The sequence below is a fragment of the Pecten maximus genome, chromosome 9, assembly GCF_902652985.1.
Source record: "Pecten maximus chromosome 9, xPecMax1.1, whole genome shotgun sequence".
NCBI classification, from domain to species: domain Eukaryota; kingdom Metazoa; phylum Mollusca; class Bivalvia; order Pectinida; family Pectinidae; genus Pecten; species Pecten maximus.
The window spans coordinates 22,074,874-22,088,058 of record NC_047023.1 but is presented as its reverse complement, the minus strand read 5'-3'; the positions used below and the strand labels follow the sequence as shown (position 1 = coordinate 22,088,058).

The 13,185-nt window shown below is 37.5% G+C and overlaps 1 protein-coding gene across 2 annotated transcripts in view; it reads right to left on the bottom strand.

Annotated features, from left to right (window-relative positions):
• The window catches only part of LOC117334146 (putative elongator complex protein 1), a 34,847-nt gene that overhangs the window by 2,116 nt on the left and 19,546 nt on the right, over nucleotides 1-13,185 (bottom strand). For both annotated transcript variants that reach the window (XM_033893612.1, XM_033893614.1), the window contains 6 exons: nucleotides 10,924-11,125; nucleotides 10,165-10,226; nucleotides 9,581-9,643; nucleotides 1,829-2,003; nucleotides 891-1,032; nucleotides 267-394 (listed from right to left, as the gene is read on the bottom strand). In XM_033893612.1, the coding sequence (XP_033749503.1) occupies nucleotides 267-394; nucleotides 891-1,032; nucleotides 1,829-2,003; nucleotides 9,581-9,643; nucleotides 10,165-10,226; nucleotides 10,924-11,125 (772 nt within the window). The remainder of the gene's footprint in view (nucleotides 1-266; nucleotides 395-890; nucleotides 1,033-1,828; nucleotides 2,004-9,580; nucleotides 9,644-10,164; nucleotides 10,227-10,923; nucleotides 11,126-13,185) is intronic.

Genomic DNA, 13,185 nt, shown 5'->3' with positions numbered 1-13,185 from the left:
AGTTAGTTTAAAATATTCAGGCCAAAAATTTTATCTAGCATTACAGCATAAACGCAGGTTTGAAATTCTTTCAATTTAAACATTTACTGAAATTTTGATAGTAAAACTTCAAACTGATCATGTTCAGACAAGAAACACAGTGATATCTGTAATACATTTTCAAAAGTTTCACATAAATCTTGCTCTGAACACTTATACAGCAGGTTAAGTTAACCATGCTTTGAACAACTCTGATACACTACTGAATACTACACAGTATATATTACCTCTCAAATCGTCAACCATTTTGATGAGTTTTGCAAGTGCAGCAATGAGAGCAAAATCTTCATACTGGCTACCCTCCTTGAGCTTCCATTTTTTATGTTCTGCCTTCCGCCGGTTTTTGGCAGATGATCTGCACAAAAAATATATTGATCAGTATAAGGTGGGTAACAAGATGACCCCAAAAGTCTTTTAGTCTATTAACACTGGAGGTCCTCCCTGGTGATCAACTACACCATCAGCATTATCATACCTGTCAAGGATCAATTGTTGACAAACTGGAGATCTCCAGTTTGAGGAAAGTCCTCAAACTGGAGATTGCGCACAGCGACATTTTTACTAACATATTGCATTCATCAACAAAATGTATAATGATATATATATATACACGACAATTTTGAATTAAATGAAATGTATGCATGTTCGAAAACATTAGTTCAATTGAATTTACCTTCCAATGTTTCAATATATTGAATCAATAATAACTTTTTTTTAAATAATCTAAATATAGAAATTGAAGGCTCTTCTTTTCATATCAAATCCATGTTTATAAGCTTCTTTTGAAAAATAAAATGAAATATCTTTCTTTTTTTAATTATATTGATTACTTAAGCTTTCCATATACCTACCCTGATGATCTACTGTAAAGAGAAGACCGTCCAGAGCGTCCGGACTCTGAGGAATATCGGGATGATTGGATGCTCTCCCCTGTAGCACTACTTGTGTCAGAAAACAAATCGGCATCCGCCATGTTTCCAGTCCCTCCACTTTCTACAACAGAATGACAACCATGTTTTAAAAGTCTGTTTGGTTTATTTTGTTTAACGTCCTATTAACAGCCAGGGTCATTTAAGGACGTGCCAGGTTTTGGAGGCGGAGGAAAGCCGGAGTACCCAGAGTAAAACCACCAGCCTACAGTCAGTACCTGGCAACTGCCGCATGTAAGTTGCGAACTGGCAACACAGAGGTGGAGGGCTAGTGATAAAGTGTCGGGACAACTTAACCACTCGGCCACCGCGGCCCCATTAAAAGTCTGATACAAAATTCATAACAGCTGGCTTATATGGCCCTTAGTTAAGCATTGATATTCAGATACTTAATGTTTAGTCACATACAGTAGGGGCCGTTACAGGACTTGGTGATGGTTGTCTGTTACTTCTGATACACACACTGTTTAACAAAGCAACTAAAGAATTTGAACTAAATACAAGACATATACAATGTAATATTACATTTCAGACTTAAGCATAATATATATACACACACATATATATATTTGGCACAGTTTTGTTGGAAGAAATGAAGTAAATGTGGAGATAAACAAAAACATTTGATGCGTAGCACATGCTGTCATTACATTGTTTTAACTTGCACTGGTACTTTTTAAACCTTTTATTAGGCTATTTACTTATATAATCTGTATACCACCTAAGATGTTTTCTAATTGATTACAATAGGCCCTCGACGAATGAATTATCGACGGAAAGGGTAATTAACTTTAAACATAACAATATTATTTGTTGATTATCTATCTAATTTTTGTAACTGTTTGATGTTCTATGCCTACCAAGGAATTCTAGACGAGCTTTTTCCTTCTCCTCTCTGACTACGGCTAGACGTTTTTTGTATTTTTCAAATTCTAACTTGGAAGTATCCAGCAACTCCATCTGTTGACTGTAGTTTTCTGTAAGGGCCCCCATCAGGTTTGTCTCGATGAAGTCTGTACGACTGTATTTGTACATCTGTAGTGATAAAACATTGGAAACAAGATATCAGCGCATTCTTAACCTCGTCTACAAAATATCTATAATATCATAAACATGACAATGTAAAGCTCTAAAAAGATTCATATTAACAGCATAGCAGTCAGATGAAAACAAATTAAATGTGATACAGTTGACCATGATTATATATCACAAATTTGGATGTAATGCATTAAGGAGTAGCATTTAAAAGAAAATTTTTGGCTAAGTTCCCCTTTTGGGGCCTCGCCCCAGTGTCCCCAGGGGTCACACAAGCCTCATTCATATAAAATATGATTACCCTACCCTGATGATGTTTCACACCAAATTTGGATGTAATCCAACCAAGGGTTAAGGAGGAGAAGGATTTTGAAGCAATATTTCAGCAAAGTTCCCCTTTTTGGGCCCCACCCTTCTGGCCCTAGGGGTCAGATCAGCCTCATTTATATAAAATATTATCACCCTCCCCTAATGATGTTTCACACCAAATTTGGTAGTAATCCACCAAAGGGTTAAGGAGGAGTAGGATTTTATAGCAAAAATTCACCAAAGTTCCCCTTCTGGGGCCCGCCCCTCGGGCCCCAGGGGTCAGACCAGCCTCATATATAAACAAGAGGCCCAGAGGGCCTGTATCGCTCACCTGGTTTCATGAGATATGAAACAAGAATGATGCTTAAGTATATTTGTCGCTGGTATTGCTATGTCAATATATATCATAAGCATTTTATATGGGAACATGTACATTGGTTTTATTTTATACACAACACACCAAAACAGTATGAAAGTCAAAAATTTATTGAATGGAACCAATAACTTGTTCAGGCTCATATTAAATATTATCTAAAGGTTTTGGCATTCTTAGGGGCTGCTCATTCTTACAACTAAATAACATCAACTAACAATATTACATAATAAATTTTTACTCGCTACTCAAAAGATACACCTAAACAATTAAGATACTAATTATACTATAGGGGCATGCAACCCCCAAGCTAGAGCGATCATAGCTTAGCTAGCTATGACTAATAGAGAGGAGAGAAACCTAGCTTGAGCGACCTCAAGCCACAGAGTAAGCAGTTGGTAGCTAAAAAGCAGGCAGTTCTGCTAAGACTGTTTCAGATGGGGCGACCCCCGAGCTTGGGCGATCCCAAGCATATCATCTACATAAGAAATAAATACACAAAATATGATATAATGAATTGGGGGCAAGAAATTCCCCGAATTTAAAAGTGCTAATATCACGGCGTGATAAATTCATTACTGTGAGTGATATCCTCTAACTATTCCTTACTAAGAAGAGCAGCCCAAAATAAAAATAAAAATGTGACAGCTTGCATTGTAACAAAATAAAGCTTAGAATTAACCAACGCAGATGTACAAAAAGGTGCTGCGAGCCGGCTGCCCCAACCTGAATCAGGGAGGTAGGTTTATCCAATGCTCAGACCAGCTTGCCAGGTGTTGTCTCACCATGAGGCCTTACTTACCCCTAAACAAATGAGCCCGAAACAAGTAAAAAAGACATGTAATAAATATAAATATTATAAGTAAACACATATAATAAAAACAACATATACACATGAAAAGTACAGGCAATCAAAACAAAACAACAGTATATAAATATTAAAAGGTAATTATAATATAATATAAACAATTATACACAAACCACAGTAAAGAAAACTGCAAATTATCAAAGGTGGAGGTGGGGCGGATGGTGGATGATGAATAAAACACTGCTGCTACAAATAATCACGCTGCTTGAAAATGAATGCAGGTGGCGCTATCCCCTGACGTATTTCCATTGGTCAAGAACATCACGTGATCAAAGGCGCGAGGTTAGAAATAGATATTTACTAACATGAAGACTGTGACGGGGTTTTTAAATGTTGTGTACAAACAACTATTTAGTAAACAAAATATCATTTTATACACAACACACCAAAACAGTATGAAAGTCAAAAATTTATTGAATGGAACCAATAACTTGTTCAGGCTCATATTAAATATTATCTAAAGGTTTTGGCATTCTTAGGGGCTGCTCATTCTTACAACTAAATAACATCAACTAACAATATTACATAATAAATTTTTACTCGCTACTCAAAAGATACACCTAAACAATTAAGATACTAATTATACTATAGGGGCATGCAACCCCCAAGCTAGAGCGATCATAGCTTAGCTAGCTATGACTAATAGAGAGGAGAGAAACCTAGCTTGAGCGACCTCAAGCCACAGAGTAAGCAGTTGGTAGCTAAAAAGCAGGCAGTTCTGCTAAGACTGTTTCAGATGGGGCGACCCCCGAGCTTGGGCGATCCCAAGCATATCATCTACATAAGAAATAAATACACAAAATATGATATAATGAATTGGGGGCAAGAAATTCCCCGAATTTAAAAGGCCAAATCGAAGAGGTTACAATAAAGTAACCGAATGAGAGCCCCCAAGAAAGAAATTATGTGCAAGAAGGATATGACAATGTAATATTTTTTTGAGTGTAGATAAAGTGAATCGATGATGAACTAGAAAATTATTGATTATAATCAGTACAACTAAGCACAAATTTGCCTATAGAAATTAATGCACCGTATTACATATATACACACATAATTATCATATGCTCTAAAATGAGACATTAAGAAGTTAAATGTGGTCAGTGGCACAGTAACTGGTATAAAGCTTGCAGATAAACCAAGTAATGACAAGAGTTCAAATGATTGAAAGGTTATATCACGTATGGAATAAAGCTGAAAAAGAGAGGAAAAACATACCTAATACTATAAAGTGAGATAGTATTTAAAGGAGCACTAGATTCTGCGTCTGTGAATGAGACAGATGCAAGAACTACATCCTTCTGATGGAGGTCTAATTAAGGAAATTTAAACAGTGCCAATGATAAAGTGTTAAGGATGATAATTAGGTACTGGGAACGCACTCTGAAGATGTAAGAGGATAACAAGCTCCGTATGTCAACTATATCTACTAATAATAGACAAAGAAAGGGTTGCAGATGTCCTAAGAAAGTCAACAAACTGGTTGCCAAGACTAAGGAACTTACATACACAGAACAGGTAGTTATAATGAACCTGCCAACACTCAAACTGATTACGATGCATAAAAGGAGATACGATTAAAGTTATAAGTACTTAATGCAATAAGGATACTGAATGTAGTACAGGGCTTATACAGCTAACTTAAATAAACAAGATGTGAGTATTCCGAGAAACACCCAGAGAAGAGACTTGACTCTGTCGGACTCCAGAGAAGCAGCTTGTATCCAGGTATTTCACGGTGAAGAAAGAAATTGAGTACTCAAAACTAAAGAAGGGGCTTGACTCTACTGAACAGCAGAAATACAATAAGGATACTGAATGGTGTACAGGGCTTAAACAGCTAACTTAAATTAACAAGACTTGAGTATTTGGAGAAACACCCAGAGAAGAAACTTGGCTCTGATGAACTCCAGAGAAGCAACTTGACTCCAGGTATTTCACGGTGAAGAAAGAAAATGGAGTACTCGAAACTTATAGAAGGAGCTTGACTCTACTGAACCGCAGAGAAGCAACTTGACTCTAAAATGCCTGACTTAGAGAAGAAGCTTGACTCTACTTGACAGCAGAGAAGCAACTTGACTCTAAAATGCCTGACTTAGAGAAGAAGCTTGACTCTACTTGACAGCAGAGAAGCAACTTGACTCTAAATCATTCATACTGAAAGGTCCTACTAGAGAAGAAGCTTGACCCTACTGAGCCATAGAGAAGCGACTTGACTCTAGTACCCCTGTAGTGACAAACTTGACTCCTATGTGCTACTGAGAATACCCTTGGCTCAGAGTCGCAGTGACTCATGAGAAGAGACTTGACTCGCAGACACAGCTGAGAAGACCCTTGACTCTTGAGTTGTGATTACTCATGAGAAGAGTTTTGACTCATGATTGGAGAAGCGATGACATGACTGCATAAACTAACGAATCAAAACACAGCGAAGTAGTAGCTGGTGGCATGACAAACTTGACTCCTAAGTGCTACTGAGAAGACCCTTGGCTCTGAGTCTCAGTGACTCGTGAGAAGAGACTTGACTCGCAGACACAGCTGAGAAGAGTTTTGACTCTGAGTGTGATTACTCATGAGAAGAGTTTTGACTCATGATTGGAGAAGCAAAGACCTGACTACGTAAGCTAACGAATCAAAACACAGCGAAGTAGTAGGTAGCTAGTGCGGGACACTCTTGACTAAGTGCTACTGAGAAGACTACATACTTTGAGTCGCAGTGACTCATGAGAAGAGACTTGACTCGCAGACACAGCTGAGAAAACCCTTGACTCTTGAGTTGTGATTACTCATGAGAAGAGTTTTGACTCATGATTGGAGAAGCGATGACATGACTGCATAAACTAACGAATCAAAACACAGCGAAGTAGTAGCTGGTGGCATGACAAACTTGACTCCTAAGTGCTACTGAGAAGACCCTTGGCTCTGAGTCTCAGTGACTCGTGAGAAGAGACTTGACTCGCAGACACAGCTGAGAAGAGTTTACTCTGAGTGATTACTCATGAGAAGAGTTTTGACTCATGATTGGAGAAGCAAGACCTGACTACGTAAGCTAACGAATCAAAACACAGCGAAGTAGTAGGTAGCTAGTGCGGGACACTCTTGACTAAGTGCTACTGAGAAGACTACATACTTTGAGTCGCAGTGACTCATGAGAAGAGACTTGACTCGCAGACACAGCTGAGAAAACCCTTGACTCTTGAGTTGTGATTACTCATGAGAAGAGTTTTGACTCATGATTGGAGAAGCGATGACATGACTGCATAAACTAACGAATCAAAAACACAGCGAAGTAGTAGCTGGTGGCATGACAAACTTCACTCCTAAGTGCTACTGAGAAGACCCTTGGCTCTGAGTCTCAGTGACTCGTGAGAAGAAACTTGACTCGCAGACACAGCTGAGAAGACCCTTGACTTCGAGTTATGACAACTCAAGAGAAGAGTGACTTGATTGTGGTTGAAGACATGACCTGATTACCCACAAAATAAACAAATAAAACATGGCATAGGTTGGTGGCTATTGTAAGGAAAAACTTCACTTCTTATGGCTGCTGAGAAGATCCTAGACTTTAAGTTGTGATTACTCATGAGATGAGTGACTTGACTCATAATAGAAGAGGCTTGATATGACTGATAACTAATTAAACTTAGTACATGATAATAACAATCTAGTAACAGACTAAATAAAGTGAGGAAGAAACATCATCTCTATATATATCTATGACAAAGCTCTCCTTAACAGTTGCATAATATATTCCGCACAAGTATAAACAAGAATCTGTGACAAGTACAAGGAAAACAATAATGCTAGATACAGATAAAAGGTGTGACAGCTATGCCGTAAACCAATTATTTAGAAATATCTGTGACAAGTACATAGAAAACAGTAACGCTAGATACAGATAGAAGGTGTGAACGCGAAGATATAAATGTTTACTAGAGTAACAAGTATTGAGAATGCTCCTCTGATATCCACGCTGTAACCAAAGTCTGGTCAGGTACAACAAGTCAAAATAGACAGATTGATGAGTAATCTCACCGCTGAAAAGTCCAAGACAACTGAGTTGGAAGCATAGTAAGCTGATGCTACGATTTCCACTTTATCTGCATGTCGCTATCATCGGGAGATGGAAACGCATAATGTAGTTCGGTGAGTTTCCGAGTCGTCTGTATGTAGTTATCAAAGTTGTTCGTTGATTATCCGAGGAGTCTGCATGTCGTAATCGTCGGGAGATTGAAATTCCGACTAGTTAAGTTGTTCGGTTAGTTCCGAGTACACTGCATGTCGTAATATCGCGAGATGGAAATCTAGACTAATAATGTTGTACGTGTAGTTCCTTAATTATTTTTCCTTAAATCAGATAATTACCCCTACAAAATTAACCGTAAACGCCAAAGAAGACGATGCAATGCCCTACAGTGTTCGACAAGACATGGGCGCTGCCATCTTGAATCCCGCACGGAATCCTGGGATCGCGCACCAAGCTGCTGGTAGTGACGCGTTCCTGACCTGCTTGGCCGCCATGTTAGATGACCCGAGACGGTTTTCAAACTGATGTCTTTCGATTTCCACTAGCACGAATAAGTCACACACAAAGTTAGATCCCGATAGCAAAGAAAACACATTGTGGTTGCATAAAGACTGTTAGGATCCAAATAGGAAATACACAGCTCGATGACGAATGACATTCGTCAATGTAAACTAAAGGAAATGTCCTCGACACACGTCGATAAAAATGTAAACAAACACAACACACGTGTAAATACCGTTATTGGTGTGTACTTCACTGTCGTAGGAGACGACAACTCCAGGCAAAACACTCTTAAGTTCAAAAGTCAATAGGAGTTGTTGCGACGAAAGTAAACAATAGGAGAAAATAATGATGAATAAAACACTGCTGCTACAAATAATCACGCTGCTTGAAAATGAATGCAGGTGGCGCTATCCCCTGACGTATTTCCATTGGTCAAGAACATCACGTGATCAAAGGCGCGAGGTTAGAAATAGATATTTACTAACATGAAGACTGTGACGGGGTTTTTAAATGTTGTGTACAAACAACTATTTAGTAAACAAAATATCATTTTAATACTAAAAATGCCAAAAAGTGCATTAATCCATGAAATGAAATTGACTTTTGGCGCGACCCCATAGGGATGCTACCACACAAATGTGAGTGATATCCATTGCTTAGTTTCAGAGAAGACCTTGTTTAGACTAATTGACCCCTTTTGACCCTGCCCTCTGCCCCCTGGGGTGTCAGCTCCTTCCTTTATACAATTTTGAATCCCTACCCCAATAGGATGCTACCAGATATCCATTGTTTGGTTCCAGAGAAGAAGTCGTTTATATCAATATAGCCAGATTGACCACATTTGGCCCCGCCCCTCAGGCCCCTAGGGGGTCAGCCCCATCATTTGTACAATTTTGAATCCCCACCCCATAGTGATGCTACCAGGCAAATATGAGTGATAGCCATTGCTTGGTTTCAGAGAAGAAGTCGTTTATATCAATAGCGCCAAAATGACCCCTTTTGGCCCCGCTCCAGAGGCCCCCAGGGGGTCAGCCCCATCATTTGTACAATTTTGAGTCCCCTACCCATAGGGATGCTTCTGACCAAATTTGTTCAATTTCCGATCAGCGGTTATGAAGAAGAAGTTAAATAAGTCAATTGTTGACGGACGGACGGACGGCCGGACGGACGACAGATGGACGACGGACGCCACGGTATGGCATAAGCTCACCTTGGTCCTTCGGACCAGGTGAGCTAAAAATGATTGCCCTCCCCCAATGATGCTTCAAACCAAATTTGAAAGTAATCCACCCAAAGGTTAAGGAGGAGTAGCGTTTTGAAATAAAAAGTCTTACGCACGACGGACGGCGCACGGCACGGCGCATGGCGCACGACGAAGGACGGAACACGATGGCTATAGGTCATCCTGACCCTTTGGGTCAGATGATCTAACAAAATGGAAGTTAAACAAAAAAATTAATTCTGCATTTCTTTTATGTTTTTGAGACAGAACTTACCAGCCTAAGAGCTTCCTCCCACAGACAGCCATCTATAAGGCAGACAATGGCCTCCTCTGTATCCTGGAATCAAAGTCAGTTTCAAAATGAAATATTCAACATTCATAATATTTCATTTCAGAATAAATACTTGCGTAAATCTTACAATAAAAAGAGAGAAGTGATCAGTGTAGATAATTATCATAAACATTTGTAGTTACTGTAGTAAGTAAACAAAAGACAAAGGGTGTATGTCTTACGGACGTGTACCATTATATATTAATTCACGAACTTTTAAATTTATGCGCCATACACTGCTCCAATCCTATCTACCATGTACTTTTTATGTCTCAATTCAACTTCCAGTTTGACTTTAAAGATATTTTATGGCACAGCTGTTGAATATCACTTCCATTTCACTACAAATCTATGCCACTTTTTGATTGGTTGAGCATGTACAGTTCAGTTGATATTTTGAAAAACATTTGTATCTAGGCAACCAAGCCATACAGAAAATCTGAATAAGATATTTATAGTAGCCTATCACTGAGAATTATATAAATGTAAAGTATCTAATAGTTTATCTTAAATTAAGTACACTTTACCTTTGCGTATTGTTCTAAGACATGGGCGGCATCCAGATGCAGTTTCTTCATCTTCAATTGTTCTGAAACATTAATTACAGAAAACATCTAAATATATCTTAGAACTGACAAACATAACACATACAGGAAACCTTCACCTCAGTCTCCAGGCTTGTGTCTACTTCTTAGTTTGCTGGTGGTATATTTATAAGCATTGAAATGATTTCAGTTGGAAGCAATGTTGGAAGTTTTGGGCTTATGAAAGCCAACAGGACAAAGGCAAGCTAGCACTTCATGTTGAATTTCCCTTTGTCCAGTTGGCTTTCATCAGCCCATAACTTCCAAGCAGTTAAATGCTTATATTTGCATTTGACAATGACTTTTAAAGACTACATGTATATCCAGGAATTTTGCTCCTATGATGAATGAACAAATTATTATCGTCAAAGAAGGAACAGCCTTTTCATCAGCAATCTTTCGATATCACTGATGTGACAATTATGACGTCACAATAATAATGGCGTCATAATAAAGGAAGTTATGGACTCGTATCCTTCAAGTGAGCTTGGTAAAGTTATATCATTGGGCTGCAGTGTAAATGTAACTATTAGGTCCATGTTTACAAAATAATTACAAGAATTGCACGTTATTATATGTCTTGTCTGTACATTGCTCTTTGTCAGTATAGTAAGCTTTAAGCAAACTCACAAACCAAACAAACTCACAGTGAAACTTGTAGAGGACAAATACAAAAGGATAAAAAGGTGTTAGATACAGTACCTGCAAGTTTGCGAGCAATGTCAGCCTCTGTATCTGAACTGTACTTGAGTCTAGCGGTCATACAAAAGACTTGACGCCACTGTAGACACGTCCGAAAGTCCTGGAGGGCCATCTCCCATTCTTCCGCCTTAATATACATTATTCCTGCATCTAGATGGCGACGTTTGTCAGATAAATAGTCGCCATATATTTTCGCAATACTCTGTAAAGATAAAATTTATGTGACATTTAAAGAAGTGAAATTTCACAATTTTAATTCTTTCTCTTACTAAAGTTGTGTTCTAGAAGTTTTGAAATTCTGCTCTATAAGATTAACTTGTCCTTGAGTCTTTTGTAATATATATTTGACATTGTATAAAACTACAATACAGGGACATTTTATGATGTTAGCGTATCTGCAGACTTCTAACCAGTATGTGATAGGCTTAAATTACTGAGGCAGCAGTTAAGTTCCCTATTATTCAAAGAAGACACTTCATATTAATTACTCAAGTCTAACCAGCTGTAGAAATGACTACATCAGTAAGTGCTGGGAAGTCTGAGTACAATCAGCATCAATTGAATAGGAAAGTACCGTTCTTTACAATAAAACATATGAAAACAACTTGACATATTGCATTGTCATTATCGGACTCGATTGCTCCAATCATCCAAGGTTATTTTGACAATTATAATTGTTCAGAACAGATTATATGCCACATGTATGGCAGATGATTTGTTACATGAACAGGTTCTAAAGTTTTACGCCAAATGATGGAAATCATAGTTCTAAATTTCTTACAGGATATCTAACTCCATGTATCTGTATATCAACAATCATGTGTTGAAAAATTTATAATTTGACATCGATAGCAATATTCGCTAAAATTAGATATTTTCTTATGAGCAGATCATGAAATTTTGATTTGTTGAAATTAATTTCATTCCATCTAAATGAAAATCACAAAATTTTGAAAGCAAAAATAACCCGCTATGTAATGTATTAACCAGTTTGAAGATAAAACCCTTATCTTATTTCTGTCTCCCAGCCAACAAGTTCAATGCTAACTGTTCCTTGTTGATTCCTGTATACTTCTCAGGCAAAACATTGCTAAATCTAGCTATGTCATAATATTACTGGACAAAAGATGGCAGAATAACAAGGTTTTACTATAATTTTATAATGCCTCACTGGACAAATGATGGCAGTATAACAAGGTTTTACTATAATTTTGTGCCTCACTGGACAAATGATGGCAGTATAACAAGGTTTTACTATAATTTTGTAACACCTCACTGGACAAATGATGGCAGTATGACAAGGTTTTACTATAATTTTATAAAGCCTCACTGGACAAATGATTGCAGTATAACAAGGTTTTACTATAATTCTATAATGCCTTACTGGACAAATGATGGCAGAATAACAAGGTTTTACTATAATTTTAAATTAAATGCCTCACTGGACAAATGATGGCAGTATAACAAGGTTTTACTATAATTTTATAACACCTCACTGGACAAATGATGGCAGTATAACATGGTTTTACTATAATTCTATAATGTGTCACTGGACAAATGATTGCAGTATAACAAGGTTTTACTATAATTCTATAATGCCTTACTGGACAAATGATGGCAGTATAACAAGGTTTTACTATAATTTTATAACACCTCACTGGACAAATGATGGCAGTATAACATGGTTTTACTATAATTCTATAATGTGTCACTGGACAAATGATTGCAGTATAACAAGGTTTTACTATAATTCTATAATGCCTTACTGGACAAATGATGGCAGTATAACAAGGTTTTACTATGATTTATAACACCTTACTGGACAAATGATGGCAGAATAACAAGGTTTTACTATAATTTTGAATTAAATGCCTCACTGGACAAATGATGGCAGTATAACAAGGTTTTACTATAATTTTATAACACCTCACTGGACAAATGATTGCAGTATAACAAGGTTTTACTATAATTTTATAACACCTCACTGGACAAATGATGGCAGTATAACATGGTTTTACTATAATTCTATAATGTGTCACTGGACAAATGATGGCAGTATAGCAAGGTTTTACTATAATTCTATAATGCCTCACTGGACAAATGATGGCAGTATAACAAGGTTTTACTATAATTTTATAATGCCTCACTGGACAAATGATGGCAGTATAACAAGGTTTTACTATTTATAATGCCTCACTGGACAAATGATGGCAGTATAACAAGGTTTTACTATAATTTTATATGCCTTACTGGACAAATGAT